This window comes from Prionailurus viverrinus, chromosome E1 (genome assembly GCF_022837055.1).
Source record: "Prionailurus viverrinus isolate Anna chromosome E1, UM_Priviv_1.0, whole genome shotgun sequence".
Taxonomy (NCBI): domain Eukaryota; kingdom Metazoa; phylum Chordata; class Mammalia; order Carnivora; family Felidae; genus Prionailurus; species Prionailurus viverrinus.
The window spans coordinates 2,318,150-2,339,529 of NC_062574.1; the positions used below are offsets into that span (position 1 = coordinate 2,318,150).

At 59.6% G+C, this 21,380-nt stretch overlaps 2 protein-coding genes across 9 annotated transcripts; one reads left to right on the forward strand and one right to left on the reverse strand.

Moving 5' to 3' along the window:
• The first annotated feature begins 3,663 nt into the window (after positions 1 to 3,663).
• Positions 3,664 to 10,465, forward strand: TNK1 (tyrosine kinase non receptor 1). 7 transcript variants are annotated; one of them, XR_007146817.1, is made up of 14 exons: positions 3,810 to 4,304; positions 4,871 to 5,097; positions 5,288 to 5,358; positions 5,473 to 5,667; positions 5,801 to 5,956; positions 6,049 to 6,332; positions 6,512 to 6,785; positions 7,882 to 7,976; positions 8,309 to 8,473; positions 8,703 to 8,782; positions 9,086 to 9,384; positions 9,466 to 9,561; positions 9,672 to 9,904; positions 10,000 to 10,465. XR_007146817.1 is itself a non-coding variant. In XM_047832592.1 (13 exons), exons 2-13 carry the CDS (start codon positions 4,935 to 4,937, stop codon positions 9,783 to 9,785), a joined length of 1,992 nt encoding a protein of 663 aa, XP_047688548.1. In that variant the 5' UTR covers positions 3,664 to 3,722; positions 4,871 to 4,934; the 3' UTR covers positions 9,786 to 10,465. The 7 variants fall into 7 exon arrangements, 5 of the variants coding, with proteins under 5 accessions (XP_047688548.1, XP_047688549.1, XP_047688547.1 ...); XM_047832592.1 differs by lacking the exon at positions 3,810 to 4,304 and adding an exon at positions 3,664 to 3,722 and having other exon boundaries at positions 9,672 to 10,465; XM_047832593.1 differs by lacking the exon at positions 3,810 to 4,304 and adding an exon at positions 3,674 to 3,784 and having other exon boundaries at positions 4,933 to 5,097; positions 9,672 to 10,465.
• PLSCR3 (phospholipid scramblase 3) lies at positions 10,426 to 14,891 on the reverse strand. Of its 2 annotated transcripts, none has more exons than XM_047832598.1 (8): positions 14,742 to 14,891; positions 14,346 to 14,522; positions 13,852 to 14,087; positions 13,696 to 13,738; positions 13,376 to 13,596; positions 12,967 to 13,128; positions 11,266 to 11,427; positions 10,426 to 11,076 (listed from the first exon to the last, which is right to left on the reverse strand). In XM_047832598.1, exons 2-8 carry the CDS (start codon positions 14,350 to 14,352, stop codon positions 11,020 to 11,022), a joined length of 888 nt encoding a protein of 295 aa, XP_047688554.1. In that variant the 5' UTR covers positions 14,353 to 14,522; positions 14,742 to 14,891; the 3' UTR covers positions 10,426 to 11,019. The 2 variants fall into 2 exon arrangements, with proteins under 2 accessions (XP_047688554.1, XP_047688555.1); XM_047832599.1 differs by having other exon boundaries at positions 14,346 to 14,526; positions 14,742 to 14,874.
• Positions 14,892 to 21,380: the final 6,489 nt, after the last annotated feature.

The following is a 21,380-nucleotide window of genomic DNA, read 5'->3' on the forward strand; positions in this document are numbered from 1 at the left end:
GGTTCCCTGGCCTGTGGGGAAAGACTTGGCCGGTGGTGCCAATGTGCTCATCCTTCCCGGATGCAGAGCCCGCAGGGCAGGGCAGAGGTTGGGGAAAAGCAGACGACGCGGGGGTGATGCCAGATCTGGGCCTCCAGGTTTGAGGGTGAGCAGGACCCCCCATCGTGGCTTAGAAGGGGCGCCCCTGAGGGTGGTCAGACAGTGCTTCCCCACACAGGTGGGGATGACAGAAGCTTAACTCCAAAAGTAAGAGATGAATAGGGACAAGGGGAGGAATAAAGAGGCCTCTCTGGTTCCCTGGGTTTTGTCCAAGCCCCAGATGAAGGTGGGGCTGAGCCTCTGTGTCTGGTTTCCTGCTGGGGCAGAGGACCCGGGCCGGGAGTCCAGTCAATAATGCCCCCTCTCTTCACCGCCTCTCCATCCCGTCGCCAAGGCCGAAGCAGGGCCAGTCTCTGTCTCCGGAACCAATGGGAAGAGCCCCTCCCCTGAACTCCCTGCTCCTTCTCCCTCACCTTTTCGCAGCCCCTTCCTGCAGCAGGGTGGTTCTGTCACTCCTCTGTTCAAACCTTTCAGTGGTTATCAGGGCCCCCAGGCAAGGCCCAAGCTCCTGACCACGTTCTCCAAAGCGTTGCAGAAACCCAACCAGGGCCATGGTCATGGCTGCTTGTTCACTCGGGTCCCCCAAACCTGGCATGGTGCGAGCTTGCTGAGGGGTGAACTGATGCCCGGTCTGGCTTCCACCAACCTCTCTGGCTGTACCTGCCTTCATATACCCCCAAGCGCGCTTCACGCACACGTTCAACTCCCAGAGGACCCCTCCAGTGCACCCGGATCTGTGAAGACACCGGACTCAGAGAAAACTCAGGCGTTACACGCTCTTCCTCGAAGAAGCTCATGGAGCCGCGTGTTTCCCACCAAGAACTTGGGCGACATCAAGACGAATCTCAAAAACGCGCTGAGTCAAAGCAGCCAAGTGCAATTATAAACAGTACGTGGCTCCGTGGATGAGAAGGTTGGGAGCAAGCAACAGTGATCTTTGCGCTATAGAAGTCAGAATAGCAGTGGCCTCTGGAAAGCAGAATTGGCAAAAAATGGGCACGACGCGAGTTTCTGGGATCGTTGAAATGTTCCGAGTCTTTTTGTACATTGGCTGACGTGCATTGAGCCACGTGGTTAAATCCGGGCGTGTTACTGAATGTGAGTTATACCTCAATAAAGTACTGTCAGTATACAAAATAGAGTAACGTTCGCATGAATGTAACAATAACGAAAGACCCTCAGTGTCTGGATTAAAGAGCACATCGGATGTAAGCAAAGAGAGAACAATGAGCTGGAAGATGGACCCAAGGAGATTATCTAGATGGCATCACAGTGACACATAGATTGCAAGATATAGAAGGGAGGCAGATTACACGGAGGACGGGTTGAAAAGGTCTAGCATACTTTTCTTTTAATTTATTTTGAGAGAGAGAGAGAGAGAGACAGAGAGAGAGTGGAGGAGGGGCAGAGAGAGAGAGAGAGAGGGAGAGAGAGAATCCCAAGCAGACTCCATGCTGTCAGCACGGAGCCCAGCATGGGGCTTGAACTCACAAACTATGAGATCATGACCTGAACCGAAATCAAGAGTTGGCCGCTTAACCGAGAGTCACCCAGGCGCCCCTAAAAGGTCTAGCATACTTCTAGCCATAGTCCCCAAAGGAGCAAAGAATGGACGAAAAAGAATATTTGAGGAGATACTAGCTGAGAATTTCTCCAAACTGATGAAAGGTATGAATTCACAGATACAGGAAATACAAAATACTAAGAGAATAAATTTAAAAAGAATCTCTTCCTGGATACTTTGTAAAGAACTACAAAATACCGATGAATACCAATGATAGCTCTTTTTTTTTTTTTTTTTTTAGAAATGTTGACACTTTTTAAAAAAAGTTTATTTATTTATTTCGAGAGAGAGAGAGAGAGAGAGAGCACAAGCAGGGTAGGGGCAGAGAGAGGGAGAGAGAGAGAATCCCCGAGCAGGCTCTGCACAGTGTGGAGCCTGACGTGGGGCTCAAACTCACGAGCTGTGAGATCATGACCGGAGCCAAAACCAAGAGTCGGACGCTTAACTCCCTGAGACACCCAGGTGCGCCACCAATGGTATCTCGAAAGCAGGGAGAAAAAGGCAGATCACCCACAAAGGAATGACAATGTGACTGAGCAGACGTCTTCCCCAACAATATGCACCTGTTATATGCCTAGCTAAGAACGCTAGGGTGAACAAGACAGCCCCGGCCCCTACCACGCGGAGCCCACGGTCTATCAGGAACAGCAGACGTGGAGGAAGCAATTATAGCGTGATGAGCTGGCCTGGCTGGAGGGCACGAGAATTGGCAAAAACAGCAAACGGGTAGATCTGTGAACTGGGAAAAATTTCTCATCGGTGCCGCAATACCCTGTGTGTTTACCGAGATGGGGTAGGTTTTTTCCTCCACGGGACTCTGGGGGCAGCTCACACATCCTTCCGAAGACTTGCTGACTTCCTCCCTGGACCCCTGGAGGAAAGGGAGAGGGATGGTCCTCTTCAGACCCTTCTTCAAAGTCCTAGACTTTCTCCTGTGGCCACAATCCAGGTAGCAGTGAGCGGAGGCTACATGGGGGGAAGGAGGGTTATGCCGGAATGAGGCCACTTAAATGCCAGTGATGGGGAGGGGTGTCCCATGGGACGGGGCTTAGGAGCCCACTCCCAACTTCTCCCCACCCTGCACCCACACACAAGACCTTCCACATGCTCCCCAAAACGTCCCTTTCAGGGGCAGCACACTGGACCCAGGTTCAGAGCTGGGAAACTGACAATCCCTCCAATTTTAGACTCTGTCTAGGCTGGGGGTTGACTTCCTGCACCATCAGCACCTCTCTGCCCTGGCTCCATTTGTTTTTTTTTAAAAACTTTTAATGTTTATTTATTTTTGAGAGAGAGAGAGAGAGAGAGAGAGCGCGGGCGCAACTGGGGGAGGGACAGAGAGAGAGGGAGACACAGAATCCGAAGCAGGCTCCAGGCTCTGAGCGGTCAGCACAGAGCCTGACGCGGGGCTCGAACCCGCAAACCGTGATCATGGCCTGAGCCAAAGTCGGATGCTTAAAGGACTGAGCCCCCCCCCCCCCCACACACACACCCCGCCGCCCCCCAGGCGCCCCTGCCCTGGCTCCATTTCAAAGCACCTGTGCACCTTGCCTTTCTCCACTTGGGGGCTAGGAAGCTCTCTCCCCTGCTGGGACCCGGGGACTTTGTCCTGTTTAGCCTTATACTCCCAGCGCCCGGGCCCGTTATCTCCATCTGAGGCTGATTCCTTCGAGGGGTGGGACTCTGGCTGAGAGAGGTGATCTGGGGAGAGGGGAGCATGGGAGACAGGACACCGAGGACGAAGTCTGGGAGGGGCGAAAGGTTCTTTGAAAGAGGCTGGAAAGAGGGTGTGCAGCAGGGCAGAGGGAAAGGACGGAGAAGGGTTTCTCGGGGTCTGGCCGGGCCGAGGAGGGGCCCCCAGCCCGCGGTCGCGGGGCTCCAGGAGTCGGGGCCGGGGACCCGGGCACGGCGTGGGCTGGCCGGGACCCGCGCCAGGCCCCGCCCCTCGGTCCCAGGCCCCGCCCCATAGGCCCCGCCCCGCCGCCTCGGCCCCGCCCTCCCCGGGATTTAGCGCTGGCGGCCTGGGCGGCTCCGCAGCCGCCGTTTCCGCTTTCTCCAGGTGAGGGTCCGGAGGAGCCGGGACGCCCCGCGCAGGGGCTGGCGGAGCCGCCGTCACTTGGGGTGCGTCCGCGGGTGCCCTGTTCGCTTTCCCTCCTTCCCTCCTCCCCCTCTCCTTCCCCCCACCGCGGCCGCGTTTCTCCCGTCCCCCTTCCCGTGCTTTCTCCCTCTCACCTGGCAGGTGGTCCCGGGTCTCTCAGCGCCGTGGCCTCTCCCCCCCCCCCCCCCGCCCCTCCTCGAGCCCAGTTCCTCGTTCAACCCTTCCTCCAGGTCTCCCTCGCGTGAGGGGACGGAGAGGTCCCGGCGTGTGTCAGGGAGAGCGCTGTGCAGGCAGCGGGCGCCCGGAGCACCGGGCCTTAGCGAGCAAAGATTGGTGGAGTTAGGTTGGTGACGCTCAAGGTGGCTTGAGTGACTCAGGGGTGCGGGCCGGGCGCTACCTGGAGCTGAGCTCAGGTGGGTGTGGAAGGGACTGTGCACCTGGCAGCACCTGCCTCTGTAGGCAGCGCCCGAGCTCAGCTGGCCTGCACTTGACCGCCAATCACAGACGGGTCTCGGACACGTGGACGGCCGTATCTCCCAGGCGGTGAGCTGCCGGGTCACAAGTAGGCACAGGAGGGAGGAGGGTATGTGGCAGTATGAGCTGCGTTTCACGGCAGCGTCCCGAAGTGTCTCAGATCCGCGAGGCCACCTACCTGGGTGGCTCAGACACCGGCTGCAGCATGTTGTAGATCTCTGTGCGTGTGGCAGTGTTTTGAGCGTGGGAGGCATTGTACCTGTGTGTGTGTGTGGTTAGCCTATCTGGGCATGTCTGGTAGGTCCCTGGTCCCTGGGCGTCTGGTCTGGGTGCGCTAAGCATACACAGGCTGCGTGCCTTCACAGCTCAGGAGTGAGCAAAGGAACGTCCCTGGGGTCTCCAGGGTGCTCAGCTCTCAGGTGTGAGGAGGGCGGGTTTCTCACTGCTGAGGGGGGTAGGGTAGTGGATCTCAGGCATGGGGGGCGCTCTCCCTGGGGCTTGTGGGAGCGGCGGGATTCCTGGCTGCTCCGGGTGTGTCCCTCCCTCTGCCCTCCCCCCCCCCCCCCCCCCGAGCGTTTCTGATGGGTGGAGGGTGGAGGCGGCTGGCGAGCGTGTTTCTGGGGTCTCGGTCTCAGGTGCCTTCCTTGGGCTATGTGTCTGGAGGTGACTGCGTCATCCTGAGGGATTCCTTCTCCAGACATGCTCCCTGAGGCCAGCTCGCTGTGGCTGCTGCGACTGCTCCGGGACATCCAGCTGGCCCAGTTCTACCGACCCATCCTCGAGGAACTTAATGTTACTCGGCCGGAGCATTTCGACTTTGTAAAGCCTGAGGACCTGGACGGCATCGGCATGGGCCGGCCCGGTAAGGGGCTCCTGCGCAGAGGTCCTGCTCTCTTGGTCCCCAGCCTCGTAGTTTCGAACCCCCTCTGCCCACCCCCCGACACACCAGCCCTCTTCTTTGCCTATAAATCCTTCTGCAACCTCCATCCCCACCCCCATCCCCACCCCCACCCCCACGTACCACCAAGTCCTCTGATTCTGACCTTCCCCAGCCCAGCGCAGACTGGCCGAAGCCCTGAAGAGACACCGTTCCGGGCTTAAGTCTAAGAACTGGGTCTACAAGGTGTGCATTTCCCGGTGGGGGCCGTGGACTTCAAGGGCCAGCTTAGGCCCAGGAATGGGGTGGGTTGAGTGTCAGGGAGGAGGACACCCACTTAATTTCCCACCCCTGCTTCAGATCCTTGGGGGCTTTGTACCTGAGCAGAAGGAGACCACCCCCCCTTCAGACAGCCCCCTGTTGTCCCTCCCTGAGCCCGAGGGGGGACTCAAGTGTCTGATCCCGGATGGTGCTGTGTGCAGAGGGGAGCTGCTGGGCTCTGGCTGCTTTGGAGTGGTGCACCGAGGGTTATGGACACTGCCCAGCGGTCAGAGTGTGAGTACCCAGGGAACCCAGTGCATTCTGGGTGCTGGGGCCGGCTGCCCATCTCTTCCTCGTGCCCTCTGTGCTCTGGCCCCCCACCGTAGCTGTTCCCTAAGCGTCCTTCCCCCCCCCCCACTCCTCCCAGGTCCCAGTGGCTGTCAAGTCCCTCCGCGTGGGTCCTGAAGGCCCCGTGGGCACCGAGCTGGGGGACTTCCTTCGAGAGGTGTCCATCATGATGAACCTGGAGCACCCACACGTGCTGCGTCTTCACGGCCTCGTCCTGGGCCAGCCTCTGCAGATGGTGAGCAGACCCGGACAGCGGCTCCCAGGGCAGGTGGGCGGCAGGGTCCCCTAGGGCGGGACCTCTGCTCACGCGGCGCCGTGCTCCCGCAGGTGATGGAGCTGGCGCCCCTGGGCTCCCTGCACGCGCGCCTGGCCGCCCCGGCCCCCACGCCCCCGCTGCCCGTGGCCCTGCTCTGCCTCTTCCTGCGGCAGCTGGCGGGGGCCATGGCGTACCTGGGGGCCCGGGGGCTGGTGCACCGAGACCTCGCCACCCGCAACCTGCTGCTGGCCTCCCCGCGCACGATCAAAGTGGCCGACTTCGGGCTGGTGCGGCCGCTGCGCGGCGCCCGGGGCCGCTACGTCATGGGCGGACCCCGCCCCATCCCCTATGCCTGGTGAGGGCGCGGAGCCGGGATCCCCGGGCACTAGAGGGCTCTAGAGGGCTGGGGCGGCGTGGACGGCTCCCTCCGGGGGAGGCTGGGACGAGGATTCTGGGAGGGCCCCCGGAAGTCCTCAAGATCACCCAGCTCCCCCGGGAGGGACCCGTGCGGCCCGTTCAGCTGCGTTTCCACAGGTGCGCCCCAGAGAGCCTGCGCCACGGGGCCTTCTCTTCTGCGTCTGACGTGTGGATGTTTGGGGTGACGCTGTGGGAGATGTTCTCCGGGGGCGAGGAGCCCTGGGCCGGCGTCCCGCCGTACCTCATCCTGCAGCGGCTGGAGAAGGACCGAGCCCGGCTGCCTCGGCCTCCCCTCTGCCCCAGGGCTCTCTACGCCCTCGCCTTGCGCTGCTGGGCCCCCCACCCTGCCGACCGGCCCAGCTTTCCCCACCTGGAGGGGCTGCTCCAAGAGGTGGGAGCCCCCACCTCCCCAGATGCACCCAGTCTCTGGTTTCTCCCAGAGCTCCGCGCACAGGAGTGACAGATACTCCTGGGCTGGGGTCAGGGACCGGCTCTGGATGACCCGGATTCAGTGTCTACCTGCAGCGGGGCCCAGAGCCCTGGGGAGACGGCTTAGGGCTGCGGAGACGGATGCTGAGGGCTGGGGGACGGAGCACCGAACAGAGAGCAGTAGGTTTGACAGGCAGAGGGAAGAAAGGTCTGCATGCGACTGGGAAATACAGCTAAGGCGGCCCCAGCATCTCAGGTGCCCCGTGGAGGGCTATGCGAGGAATGATACGTAACCAGGGCCAGCCCTGGGAGACACCGTGCTAAGTGCTTCACATGTCTCCTTCTTGCACGTTGGCCCGCTTCATCCTCGCAACAACCCCGTAAGGCCATTATTATCTGGAGTTTACAGATGGGGGCACTTAAGGCAGTTAAGGCAGTGACAGTTTAAGTGGAGGAGTTGGGATTTGAAGCACTCAATTGACCCAAGAGCGCCGTCCCCTAAATCGGTAAACTGCGTTGTTGAAGACTCTGTCTTTACCCTGAAGGCACCTGGGAGCCATGGAGGGATTTTGAGCGGGGGAGTTCCCAGTCACTTTACATGTTCTCTCACTCTGGCTTGGAGCAAGGAGGGATGAGAGGAAGGAGACTGAACAAGGGAAGAGCAGGTGGCCGACAGGGGTCATGAAGCAGAAATGAAAGGATGTCTGCGGTCAGGGTCAAGGCAGCGGGGCTGGGAAGAAAAGGAAAATATTTCCAGAGACACTGGGAGGCAGAGCGGTGCATGGGAGGACCCTCCCTTGGTTCTCCTAGGCAGAGACAGCCCCCCCCCCTTTGTTGCTTCCTGACCCCTGGGGTACGTCCGGCTTGGTGTGGAACCCAGATCTGCCACCCCCTACTGGGGGATAGGGACAGTCCCCCCTGGGCCCGGGACAGAGGACACACCTGGTATGGGTTTGATGGGTGGATGCGTAAACAGGAGTCTCCTTCCTCTCCTCACGTGATCTTGCCCTTCTGACTCAGGCCACAAGCCCTGCCACCCTTTCTTCCTGTCTCTGCAGGCGTGGCCTCCTGAGGCACATTGTGTGAGGGAGGTCACAGAGCCAGGCGCCCTAAGGATGGAGACTGGTGACCCCATCACCGTCATCGAGGCCAGGTGACAGCCTCGGGCCTCCCACACGTCCCCAAGGAGGAGGACTCCCACCCGACCTGCCTGACCCTGGTCCCAATCTGCTGCCCCCTCCCCGCCCAGCTCCCTGAACCCTGACCCTCTGCCTCCTCCCTTCCCCGCTGGGCCCCGGGAGCACCACTAAAGTCGTGGCTCCCACTGGAGCCACCAAGCCCGTAGAGCCCTTTTGTGTTAGGGAGAAAAGAGCCTCCCTTCTTCCAGGCAGCTGCCGCTGCAGGCACACAGCTTGCGAGCTGAATGTGGGCCGGAGCCCAGCCCCCCTCCCCCTCCGTCCCCTCTAACAGTGCCTCTTCCCACAGCCCGGACTCCACGACCTGGAAGGGCCAGAATGGCCGCACATTCAAAGTGGGCAGCTTCCCAGCCTCAGCAGTGACACTGGCAGACTCGGGGGGCTCGCCGGCCACCCGTCCGGTCCACAGAGTGTCCCCTGCCCGGGGCGAGCTGCACCAGGGAAGCACGGATGGGTGAGTGGGGGACACAAGCCCAGCGATGCCTCTGGAAGGGAAGCTTGGGGAGGGGGGCGGGGGGGGGGCGGGCAGCTGGAGGGAAGGCTGGACTTGCCTCCCAGCCGGGGCTTCCACTCTGGGGCTCAGCCTGCCTGGGAGCCCCCCCCGCCCAGAGTTTCTGGTGTGTGTGTGGGGGGGCACACTGATGTGCCAGGTGGGGAGAATGAACCGGATTGCTCTCCAACAGGGACAGAGGGAAGGCCAAGCTTCGGGATTTGCCTCCGGCACGGGGCCAGAGAAGGAACGTGCCCCTGCAGAGGGCGAGAGGTGGGTGTGGTGCCGGGGACCTCGCTTCTCGCAATTCTGCCCCGCTCTGAGTCCTGACCTTGGTGTCGGCGATGCGGCGGCCCCCCATCTGCCCTCTCTAGCGCTGTGCGTCTCCCCCTGCAGCGCCCGCCCTCTCCGTTCTCTGGGGCCTCAGCTGCCTGGGCTGGGGTGTCTGTTCCGCACACCTGTCTTCCTGTCCCCCTAACCAAGGGCCCCCCATGAGCACGGCACAGACACAACGGGGAGAAGGCAGGGCCCAGCATCTGGGCCTCCTCTCAGGTTGATTATTTCTCAACTGTGCAGTCATTTCCAAGAGCCTGGAGTCTGTTCTGTCCCTGGGCCCCCGCCCCACAGGGGGTGGTTCCAGCCCCCCCGAACTTCGCCATGCCAGAGCCGTGACCCGGGGACCCCCTGGCCTGCCATCCTGCCCTCCCTTTGCCTCCAGTCCTTCTCAGCCCAGCCAGCCCCCCAGGGAGCGGCCTCCGTGGCCCAGAAGAGAACCCCTCCCCAGCCACCCCCCGGGAAAACCTGGAGCCGGCAAAGCCACCGTTCCCTCCGGAGGCCTCTTGCCCGACCCCGAGTTGCAGAGGAGGATTATGGAGGTGAGAACTCCCTGAGGTGGCCTGGTGTCCCGAGGGGCTACAGGCGGGACCGTGGCCTAAGCCGGACTTCGTGCCCCGTAGGTGGAGCTGAGCGTTCACGGAGTCACCCACCAGGAGTGCCAGGCGGCGCTAAGGGCCACTGGGGGAGACGTGGTTTCCGCCATCCGGAATCTCAAGGTAAAGCCAGACCCTTCTCTCGGGTTCCCACCCCTCCCACCCCTCCCACCCCTCCCACCCCTCCCACCCCTGCCCTGTGGCAGCCACTGCCCTCCCTCCTGCCTCCGCAGGTGGACCAGCTCTTCCATCTGAGCAGCCGGTCCAGGGCCGACTGCCGACGCATCCTGGAGCATTACCAGTGGGACCTCTCGGCCGCCAGCCGCTACGTCCTGGCCCGGCCCTGAGGTCTGCTCCCTTGGGTGTGGATACTAGCCTGGGTCAAGGGCCTGGCCACGTGGGACCAAGCAGAACCCGGACAGGTCCCATCAGGGCAGAATTTCCCACCTGGGGAGATCGTTGGCAGGTATGGGAGGAGCCCGGGGTCGCGCACTGCTGAATGTCTCCTCCTGCCCTGCCCCTTGGCCTCTGAGGGCTCACGCTCCCTCGGCTGGTTCATAGAAGGATCTCCTCCGCTCTGCCTCCCACATTGCCAACCACGAGGAGAACTCGGAGGGACACAGCTGCCACACGTCGCACCCACAGGAAGCTTCCACTTGCTACAGAGAGCGATCCAATGGCCATCCTGGGCCTCGGGGACAGCCATCCCGAACTGCCGTCAGCTGCCACACGGGTCTCTGTGGGAGCAGTCATCTCGGATGACGGAAGCGATCCCGCTGACTTGGGCTACGTGGCCCAGACTGCCTTGGCTTGGTCCGGGGCCATAATGGACGATGAAGTCGCCCTCTTGAACTCAGAGAGGCTGGATCTTGGCAGCACGGATTATGAAACGGGCCAGCCCCCACCCAGCCCGGCTGGCTGTCTTCCCATCATTTCTTCCCATACCAACTCCCTTCTCCTCTCTCCCATCACATACATCTTCCGAAATCCAAAAAGTTACAAAGTTTATATGAATATAACATACAAAGATACAGCCTCCTTCCTAAGGCAGAGGGCAGGATGGGGTGCTTAAGGCTCCGGAGGAAGCTGCACGAAGCACCGGCTGTGGGCAGGGCCTGGGGGAGGCGGGGATCCCCTCAGAGCGCCACGGTCTGAGGTTGAACCGATTGGCCAAGCTGATGCGGGGCGAGAGCGGTCACGCCAGCCATCTTTGGTGCTGCAAACCCTTGCCCACCCCAGCTCCTGCCAGAAAGCCCGAGGGCCCTGGATTCCCAAGGCCGGATCTGGAGCACAGGCCCCGGAAGGAGGCCGGGGGAAGGGAGGGTAAAGCTGATATGCCTGTGTGCCAAGGGATCGGAGAGACAGCGGTGCGAGGGAGAAGGGTTCTCATACATACCCTTCCCCAGGGGCCAAGGCGAAGGAGGCCAGGGGATCGGGGCAGGGGTAGGGCACCGCGGCCCCTAGACTCTCGGGCATCCCCGTCTGTCCCCTGCGGCAAACGTCGTGGAAAGCGGCTGCCTCTGACAGGTGGCCATCCTGGATTCTGGTTGAGGTGATGGTCTCCTCGCCCTGAGGTGGCCTCTAACTGGTGACGGCAGAGGGCCCAGCGCCTCCTCGCTTCTCGAAGAACATGTAGTCCTGACGGGAGGGCACGGTCAACGGGGCTGGCGGGGCTGGCCTAGCTCAGCTCTCACAACCCGGGTCCGGAACCTGCACCCGCCCCCCGCCCCCATAGAGCGTGTCTCTAATCTAGCAGGAGGCCAAGATGCACACAGAGCCTTGATGGAGAGCGGGGTGGTGGGAGGGGAGGCGGGGCAGCCAACTCACAATGAGGAACGTGGCTCCCAGCAGCACCGCCTTCACCCTCACGTCCAGATCCAGCGGGAACTGCAGGCCGAAGTCATCTGCATCGGTGAGGGCTTCTTGGAGCAGCCCCCCCCACTGCTTGCTGATCCGGCCCACGCTGCGTGATTCATCCGGAGTCTTCACCTGTCGGGAAGGCAGGAGCCAACTGGGGGGGACGTGGCTGACCTCCCCTGCCGCCAGCCCCCCCCCCCCCCATCGCCGCTTATGAGCGGCGCCGGCTCTGTCCTTAGTGAATCCTTCCGGCGGGTTTCCCGGTGGCATCCGGGGAAACCAAGTCACCCTCGGTCACACTGCGTGTGTATAGTGCAGATCTGAGTTCAGACTCACATCTGTTGCTCCTGAAAGGCCATACGCGAAAAACCGAACATAAGTAGCGGCAGGAACGTTAGCACCGAGTACTCATCTCCGTGTAGGGCTGCTTCCCAGGTTTGTTTTGGTCATCAAAGTACCTGCCGCCCGTAGCTGGTGAAGTCAGCGCCCTGAGCAGAGTGGCCTGGTCCAAGAGGGCTAGGGGGCTGCGCTCGACCAGCCAGCCAGGCGCCTAGAAGGCTGTGCCTGCCCAAAGAGGTGCCTTTACCCCGCAAAGTAGCAAGGGCCCTGTCCAAGCTTCATCCAGAGGGGATCCAAGCCCGTCTGGTGGGGGAGGGGCAGCAGTAAGTGGCCTCTAAGGACCAGGATTTCCACTGGCCTCTCCGGGCCCAAGAACAACAGGCCCTGGTGACGGAGGAGGTAATTCACTGTGATTTCCTGATCGTTTCCTATGCTTATTTTCAGGGGCTAGAACTGAAGTGATTGCCTTCTGTGCCCTCCCGGTCCCCTTCCCCCACTGACAGCTCTGGGGCACTTCCTGCAGACCAGTCTCCGGCTGGGCAGGGCCTCTCCCAGCCAGCCCTGCCATCCCCAGTGCAGCCCCAAAGAAGGGCTGCTCATAACTACGTAAAAGGGAGCCTGGGTCTCCCAGGGCCCCACGGGCTGCATGTTCCCATGCGGAGGTCACCCAGTCATCTTTCTATCACAGAGCCTCCACCCAGCTCCCCAGGTGACTCGATTGGTAAAAGTAGGCTTAGGTAGGACACCTCATCCGAAGCCTTGGAAAGTCTACGGGCTTCTCCCTGTGATTTCTCCCTTATCTGCCCTGGTGATTATCCCTTAAAGAACCACAGTGTCGGGGAGGTGCCTCTGTCTTCTGGAAACGAAAGCGCTTCCCAGGCCTCACCCCTGGCACTGTCACCACTTGGGTTCTGATGACGAGGACGCAGATCACCTGTGGGGTGGGGGCAAGCCGCAGGATGCTGACAAGTTACACTGGTGCTGGCTCCAGGGCCCCGGGCTCACACACTCATGCATAGCAGCTAGCCCGCAGCAGACCCAGTGGTCATCCTGTGCCCCAAACCAAGCCTGGCCTTAGCTTGTTTCCCCCTCAACACGGGGCGGCAGGTGACAATCGGCATTGGTCCTTCAGAGGAAAGCCTCCCTGCCAAGCTTTCAGAAGGCCACCGGGCCGCCCCCTTCTGAATGGAGAACACTGGAGATGTGCTAGGAGGCTCCCTGGATTTGGATCAGTGAGCTCAGGGTCTTGCCCTTAGTGTTGGCCATCGCGCCTCACAGAAGCTGCCACCTTGGTTTGTGAAGTTCCCAGGAATCTCCCCTTCTTCCTGGTACCTCAAAGTTGGTGTCTGTGCCACAGCCACAGGTCCAGCAGGGCCCCACCACGCGCAGGAGGGTCCGGCGATCGGCATCCTGGATGGACAACTTGGGGATGAAGGGATGCCAGGTCTGTAGCACGTGGCCAATGGTGGTGCCGGGAGGGGCCTGTACTTCCATCTGGAGCCAGGGGCAGGCAGGGTCACTGCCGAGCCAGGGCACCCTGGCCCGAGCTCTCAGCTTCCGGGTCTACCGCCCGCCCCGCTCCCCACTAGATCTCCCATCCCGCCTGCCACCCCCACCCGAGCTAAGCTTCATCCCAGGCCTCATCACGAGCGCGGACCATGTTCCATCCTTGGTCCTCCGCATTCCGGCCTGCCCCTCCCCCCACCCAACCCCGTCCCTGGCCCCAGCCCTCCCAGCCCACCTCCTGGAGGCCACACGGGCAGCAGCTGCAGCCACAGTGCAGGGGGCGGAGCAGACGCAGCACCTCTCGATCACTGGGGTCCACCACGCGGACACGCAGGGGCCGGCGGGCGCCACAGCACAGGCGCGCGCAGCAGTGGCTCTCTTCGGCCGCCTGGCCCAGGGGCTGTCCGGCCCCCGAGCGCAGTTCATACCGGTTACATGTCTCCCAGCCCAGGAGCGCTGCCAAGGGGGACACGCTGAGGCTCAGGCCCCGCCACCTGCCCAAGAGCCCCCTGTCTCTGCCCTCGTCACGAGGCCCAGCCTACTCTTTCCACTCACTTTCCACTCGCTCGGCCTTCTGGTGAATCAAGATCTGATCAATCTGGAAAGGCAGGAAGGTCCGCGCCCGACGTCAGCTGGCTGGTCTGGACGCCAGGGTCCCCTCCTCGTCACTCTCCCCGCCCCCCCCCACCCACCCCGCGCCCTCCCACTCACCTGCACCAGGAATTCGAGGCCGGAAGGCACCCCGGGCAGTGGCAAGAACGGGGCAGCAGGCCCTGGGGCCCCGGGGCCGGGCGAAGGGAAAAGAGAGAAGCCGGGCGCAGGGGCAGGCATGTGGGGGGGCACTGGTGCCTGCCCGGGCCCGGGGTGCAGCGCCGGCTCCGGGTACCCAGCCGTCACAGGGTAGGGAGGAGGGGGTGAAGGGGCGTGGCCCTTGGGGGGCAAGTAGCCTGTTGGTGGGGGGACAGGGGTAGATTAGACGGGGACCCGCGGCCACATCCCCTCTCCCCTCGGGCCGCGAGGCTGCAGGGCGATGAGATGGGAAGAGACTGAGGACGACGGGGCGGGGGAGCAGGGCGGCGGCTCCCCGGGAGGAAGGGAGGGGCCCCACACGGCCAGTCGGAGCACATTCCCGCAGGGTGTGCTCGACGCCCAGCTCCCGAGTCCGTGGGGGGATAACGGAGACCCTCAGCCTCGCGCCCACTTACCTGCCATGGGAAAGGGGCGAGAGTTCGCCGGTGTCAGTGTCCGGGAGGCTTAGTTTTGGAGGTGGCGGCAAGTTCGGACACAGCCAGACAGACACAGAGACAGACACAAAGACGGACAGGCAAACGCGGAGAGGCGGCCGCGCGCGGCGCGGGCCCAGGGTCTCTTGGGCGGCGCCTCTGACTCAGGGAGAAACCGAAAGTGTCAGCGGGCAGGGCGGGTACCTGGGACCCTGGATTCCCTCGGGGGCCCCAGAACCGCCCCCTCCCTTTGTTCTCCCATTCTCCGCGGAGGCGGCTGCTGGCAGACGGCCGGAAGGATGGACCCGCGGTCCGAGCGACGGCCCGGCCTCGAGGGAGGCCTCCCGGCCCCCCTGCGCCCCAGTCCCCCCCGCTCACCTGAAGCCCCTAGAAGAGCTGGCGTGCCCAGCGCTCGGCGGCTCGCAGGAGCTCGGGGAGGCGGGCCCGGGCCCCGACCCCGCCCCTCGACCCGTCCAGGCCCCGCCCCTCCCGGCCCGGGCGGCGCGCGTGCGCACAAAGGAAGCCGGCTCTCCTGCGGGGCCGCGAGCGGTGCGCCGGGGAGCTCGCTGGCGTGGCCGGCGTCCCCGCCCGCTCCGCCCCGCCGCTCGACACCAGAGGAGGCCCGCCAGGGGAGGGCCGCCGGCCCAGACCTAGCCCGGCGACCCCCGCCGGGTCTGCGGGCGCAGAGCGCTCGGTGTCCCCGGGTGGGAAGCCAGGGCGGCTGGCGCGGCGCTGGACCCCAGGCTCCTCCTCCCGAGGGCGGTTCGGGCCTCGCTGACGCAGCGGAACACCCTCCACACTCCTTCTTTGGCTTCTAGGACTGGCCCCCCGGCTCCCTTTCCACCTCCCCGGGGGGCTGCCTCCGCGGCTGCTCGCCGTGACGCGGCGGTCATCTACACAGACACCTTGCTACGACAGTACGTCTTCCAGGAGCCCCTGGCCACGTGGGTGACAGGCCGCCAAACGGTGGCAACAGTGAGCGTGCGCGCAGTGAGGTCCGGGGGTGGCCAGAGGACGCGGCGCGGTTAGCAGGAAAGCCTCCCCCCGTCCCCACTGCCAGAGGAGTCGCTTCTTCTGGGTCCTGAGCAGAGAGGCCCGCAGGTGTAAGGAGGTGCTGAGCCTGGGGCCCTATAGGCAGAGTAACGAGAGAAGAGTTGAGGGAGGGAGGCCACCCGCCTACCTGCACGGAAGGCCTGGTGGCAGCTGGGACTTGGCCCCAGGGGCAGCGGGGGGCCCATCGAAAGATGTTAAGACCCAAAGAGAAGGTCGAATTTGGGTTTTAGAAAGACACATCTAAACCACAAGGTGGAGAACCACGAAGGCGCCCGGGCTGGGTGGTGGACGGCGGCCGGAGGAGCGGGTGCTGTGCTAGGTGCACAGAGGAGTGGTAGATCGGGGAGATGCTTACACAGCAAACCTAGAGCTTGTTTGAGGGGTGACGTGTGCAGGTGAGGCGTTCCGGATGACCCCAGGTCCCTGTCTGGTGACCACGCAGGTGGAGGGGTCACCCACCAAGATGAACATACAGGGAGGGGCGGCGGCTGGGTGGCTCAGTCGGCTGAGTGTCTGTCTTTGGCTCAGGTCACCATCTCCCGGTTTGTGAGTTCAAGCCCGGAATTGGGGTGTCTGCTGTTAGAGCCCACTTCCGATCCTCTGTCGCCCTCTCGATGTCCCTCCCCTGCTTGTGTGCGAGCACTCTCTCTCTCAAAAATAAATCAATATTAAAAAAAAAAAAAAAGATGAACATAGAAGCAGGTTTTCAGAGATGGGTCCAAGTTCTTCTGGGCTGGTCAGCTGCTCCCACAGCTTCAGCCATCATCAGCTTCGGACCCAAGTGCCTGACCTCTCCCCCCGGGGGGGCTTAAGTACCCCAGATTCTACGTGGCCCAAACCATGCACCGGCATCCACCAAAACATCAACATACAGAAACTCGGTTACTCAACAAAGATTGAGTGAGCGCCTACTATGTGTCAGACAGCTTTTGAGAGGAACATACAGCAGTTTTTTAAAAAAAATTAACCAAAATTGCTGATCTCCTGGGGCTTACGTTCTAGTAGAGAAGAGACAGATAAGGTAAAATATACTAGAAGTCAGAGGGTAACAAGTGTTATGGAGAAAAATTGAGCAAGATGAGGAGGACAGAGAGTGGTGGGCAAGGGTTGCAATTTTGCAGAGGGTGGACTTGGAAGGTATCACCCAGAAGGTGGTAGTTGAGCCAAGACCTGACTATAGGAGGTCAAGCACGGAACCAGGCCGGCCTCTGGAATAAAAAAAAAAAAAAAAAAAAAGTTTCAGACAGCGCGAACAAGAAAGGCAAAGTGTGCCTTAGTCATTCAGTGAACAAAAGTGACACCAGTGTGGCTGGAATGGAACGAACCAGGCAGAAGGAATGGAGAGCCCAGGAGCCCAGATCACATACAGCCTTGCAGACCATTGGATTATACTGAGCGAGACAGGAAGTGTTGCAAGGTTCGGATAGAGACGTGAGCCTTACACACGCAGTGGTCCTCAGCTCTGGCCACAAGGTAGAATCATCTGGGTGCTTCACAAAATACCTCTACACGGGCCCCATGTCGTATCAACAATTTAATTAGAGTATTTGGGGTAAGGTGCAGATATCAGAACTTTCTGGGAATTTCTCCAAAGACTTTAATGTGCAGCTAAGGCTGAATAGCACTGTTACAGGATCTCTCTCTCTCTCTCTCAGGCTGCTTTGTCTAGAGCAGGCTATAGTTAGGCAAGGGCAGAAGGACATTCTTGCAAAAAGCGAGGGGGGATGTGATGGTGACTTGGACCAGGGGCCGGAGCGGTAACAATGGAGGTGGTGGGAAATGGTCAGATTCTGGTTATGCATTCAGCCAATGACGTGTTGACTTGATAATGGCTTGGATACAGGATGTGAGGAAAAGGGCAAAGTTGACTCAGGCTTGGCCCAGGAGGCCATTCCCAGCGGGCCCTGCTCTTCCTGTTTGCTCATTTCCTGTCTGCCCACTCCATCCTGAGCTCCAGGCACTTCTGTCTCTCTCGTCTTGTCACCAGTATGGTGTGTCCCTTTTCTTCTGGCGAACGAGTCACGCTGAAAGCTGGCAGATGGGCAGAAGTCTGTACCAGGCTTCAAAAACCAAAGGAGCCCACCTGGGCCGTACCAAACTCTCTCTTGAAAGGATCGGTCTTCCCTGCCGAAGATTGGAGTTTCTTGGTGCTCACGGGAAGGAAAGAGCTTAGCTCTGGGAATTGGGCAGAGGAGAATTTGAACCCCAGGCCATGCTGGTCCCAACTACGATACAGAACAAGTTACTTCATCTCCGTGAGCTTTAGTTCCCACGCAGAACTATCGAGAAGATTGGACACAGTGCGCAGTAATAATAGGGGCCGATTATCAGGCAGGCCTTATTTATCCTGGTTTCTCAAGATCCCCGCTCACGGGCAGGGTCAAAGCTAAGGGATCACATTACACGGAGGGTGGCCGTTCCAGATGTTGGCGCCTCCCCCACCTGGAGGTTTCCTCTGAGGCTGTATTTCAGGCACCACTAAAATGAAATATTGTGATCTTCTACTAATATGCCTCAAATCATGCCTCCTCCCTGGATATAAATGCTTCAGTGGCTCCCCATTGCCCTCAGAGGAGAGTCCAATATCTCAGCCCAAGGCCCTCCATCGTTTGCCCCTGCTGCCATCTTTCCCTACGACCCTCTCAAGGTCTTTCAAGCCAGCCACCAGGAATTTTTTGACGTCTCAAATGCCCCGGGCTCTCTTTGGCTTCAGGGCTGCCCGGATAGCTCTTGCCTCGGGTCTGGAACACACCCCTTCCCCTTGTGCATCACCGAACTCCTTCAAGGTCCCCACTAAACATTCTGGCACCCAGCAGCTGCTCCGAAGCTCTGGAGCTCAGTAGGGACTAGTTGGAGGGGAGACAGAAATTCTAGTATCCCTCTCATTTACAGAAATGGTCTATTTTTTGTTTGTTTATTTATTTCTGAGACAGAGACAGAGCATGAGTGGGGGAGGGGCAGAGAGAGAGGGAGACACAGAGTCCGAAGCAGGCTCCGGGCTCCGAGCTGTCAGCACAGAGCCCGACGCGGGGCTCAAACTCACAGACCGCAAGATCATGACCTGAGCCAAAGCTGGACGCTCAACCGACTGAGCCACCCAGGCGCCCCTGGTCCGTGCTTTTTTGAATGCAACTTTCTGAAAAGTTAAGCATGCACCTCTGATATATCACACAGATATGAACTTTATGAGACGTACACAAAAATGGAAAGTAAAAAGACGGAAGTTAAAATTTGTGTACATAGGGGCGCCTGGGTGGCTCGGTTGGTTGAGCATCTGACCTCGGCTCAGGTCACGATCTCATAGTTTGTGGGTTCGAGCCCCACGTCGGGCTCTGTGCTGACAGCTCGGAGCCTGGAACCTACTTCAGATACTGTGTCTCCCTCTCTCTGCCCCTCCCCTCTCTCAAAAATAAATAAACATTAAAAAAAAAAATTGTGTACTGGGGCGCCTGGGTGGCTCAGTCGGTTGAGCGTCTGACTTCACTCAGGTCGTGATCTCACAGTTCATGGGTTCGAGCCCCCACATCAGGCTCTGTGCTGACAGCTCGGAGCCTGGAATCTGCTTCAGATTCTGTCTCCCTCTCTCTGCCCCTCCCCTGCTCACACTCTCTCTCTCGCTCTCTCTCTCAAAAATACACATTAAAAATTTTTACAAAAATTTGTGTACTTAGGAGCTCTAACTTTTTTCCATTAAAATTTGAAAACCATTGATTTAAAGTGGATAGAGAAGCCAGCCAGGCAGTCACAGCCAGAGGGAAAACCAGGAGGGGTGTCCTAGAAACAACAGGATGTATTTTAAGGACAGTGTGGCCAACTGTGTCAAATGCTGCAGAGGCTAAAGACAAGATTAAGTCAACCATTGAGGGCACCAGCCTGGCTCAGTTGGTACAGTGTGGGACGCTTGATCTCAGGGTTGTGAGTTCAAGCCCCACATTGAGCATGGAACCTACTTAAAAAAAAAAAAAAAAAAAAAAAAAAAAAAAAAAAGGGAGGTGCCTGGATGGCTCAGTTGATTGGGGTCCGATTCTTGATTTCAGCTCAGGTCTTGATCTTGGGGTCCTGCAATCAAGCCCCCTGTTGGGTTTCACGCCCAGCGTGGAGCCTAATTTTAAAAAAGAAAGAAAGAAAGAAAGAAGAAAGAAAGAAAGAAAGAAAGAAAAAAAAAAGAAAGAAAGAAAATCGTCCGTTGGATCAGGCAACCAAGACCTCTAAGCGATCCATGGATCCTTCCAAGGGCATTTGTGGGGAAGAGAGGGGATGGGAGACCGGCCAGAAGAGGGGTGCTGAGTAAACCTGAGTCCAGATCTTTCCCAAGCCCCCACACTTCCCCGAGCTCCCCAACAACCTACTTGGATGTGTCCCAGGCATTTCAGAAGCAACCTGCCCCAATCTGACTGCCTCCCCCTCATCTTCCCCCTCCTTCCGTTCTTCTCATCTGAGTAACAGCACCTCCAACCACTAGGTGTATAAACAGGAAGCCTCCTGCTCATTCACCCTTACATCCAATCCATTAGCAGTTCCTATCGGTACGACCCTCAACATATATCCTGGATCGGACCCTTTCCACCACCTCTTCCACCCTAAGCCAAGCCACCACCATCATCTCATCCCTGGCCTTCCTGACTGGCCTGTGGCCACCCTGGCTTCCTCCAGATCTTTTAAGCGTACAAATCACGGGCGCCTGGGTTAAGTGGGTTGAGCATCCAACTCTTGGTTTTGGCTCAGATCATGATCTCATGGTTTCATGAGTTCGAGCCCCAAGTCAGGATTCTCTCTCTCTCTCTCTCTGCCCCTCCTCCTGTCTCTCTCTAAATAGATAAATCCATAAAAATTACCTGTATAAAAGAGCCTAGCCTTCTCTTGAAACCTTTCAACAACTCACTGTTGCTCTACAGACAGATTTCAAGCGCTTTACTGCTCTCTGCAAGGCCTGCACGGACTACCTGGGGGCCCTCATCACTACCCATCAGCCACATGGTTTTTGCTCTTTCTCCAACCACCCTCCCCCCTGCCTGATTTTCTCCTGCCTCAATGATTTTGGACTGCTCCTTTCTAGCCCGTCTCGCCAGCTTGCCTTGCCGCCTAGGACATGCTTCCCCTCCAACTCTGTACCTGGTTAGCTCCAGCTTCAATGGGACCTCCTCTGTGAGGCCTTCCCATCGGAGGGGGGACACGCCCTCCAGGACCCCACTGTCCCGCTGCCTCCCTGCTCTTTTCCTGCGCATTCAGAGCCCAACTCACAACCATCCATTTGTATGCTGAGCTGTTAAAGCCCGTTTTTACTACTTTGAAACTCGGCCCACACAGATCGTGGAGCCCCTCTGCCCCCCCTTCCCCACCTCTGTCTCTGTTCATGGTCTCCTCCACAACAGAGTCTTCTTTTTATTTATTTAAAAAAATTTTTGTTAATGTTTATTTTTGAGAGAGAGAGTGCACAAGCGCGAGCAGGGGAGGGGCAGAGGGAGAGGAAGTCACAGAATCAGAAGCAGGCTATTGGCTCTGAGCTGTTAGCACAGAGCCTGACGTGGGGCTCAAACTCACAGACTGCGAGTTCATGACCTGAGCGGAAATAGGGCGCTTCACCGACTGAGCCACCCAGGCGCCCCTAAGTTTATTTATTTTGGGGGGGGAGGGGCAGAGAGAGAGAGAGGAAGACACAGAATGGGAAGCTGGCTCCTGGCTCTGAGCTGTCAGCACAGAGCCTGATGTGGGGCTCGAACTCACGGACCATGAGATCATGCCCTGAGCTGAGACAGGACGCTTAACCAACCGAGCCACCCAGGTTCCCCTAAGTTTGCTTGTTTTTTTATTTTTTTTAAATGTTTATTTATTTTTGAGACAGAGAGAGACAGAGCATGAATGGGGGTGGGTCAGAGAGAGGGAGACACAGAATCTGAAGCAGGCTCCAGGCTCCGAGCTGTCAGCACAGAGCCCGACGCAGGGCTCAAGCCCACAGACTGTGAG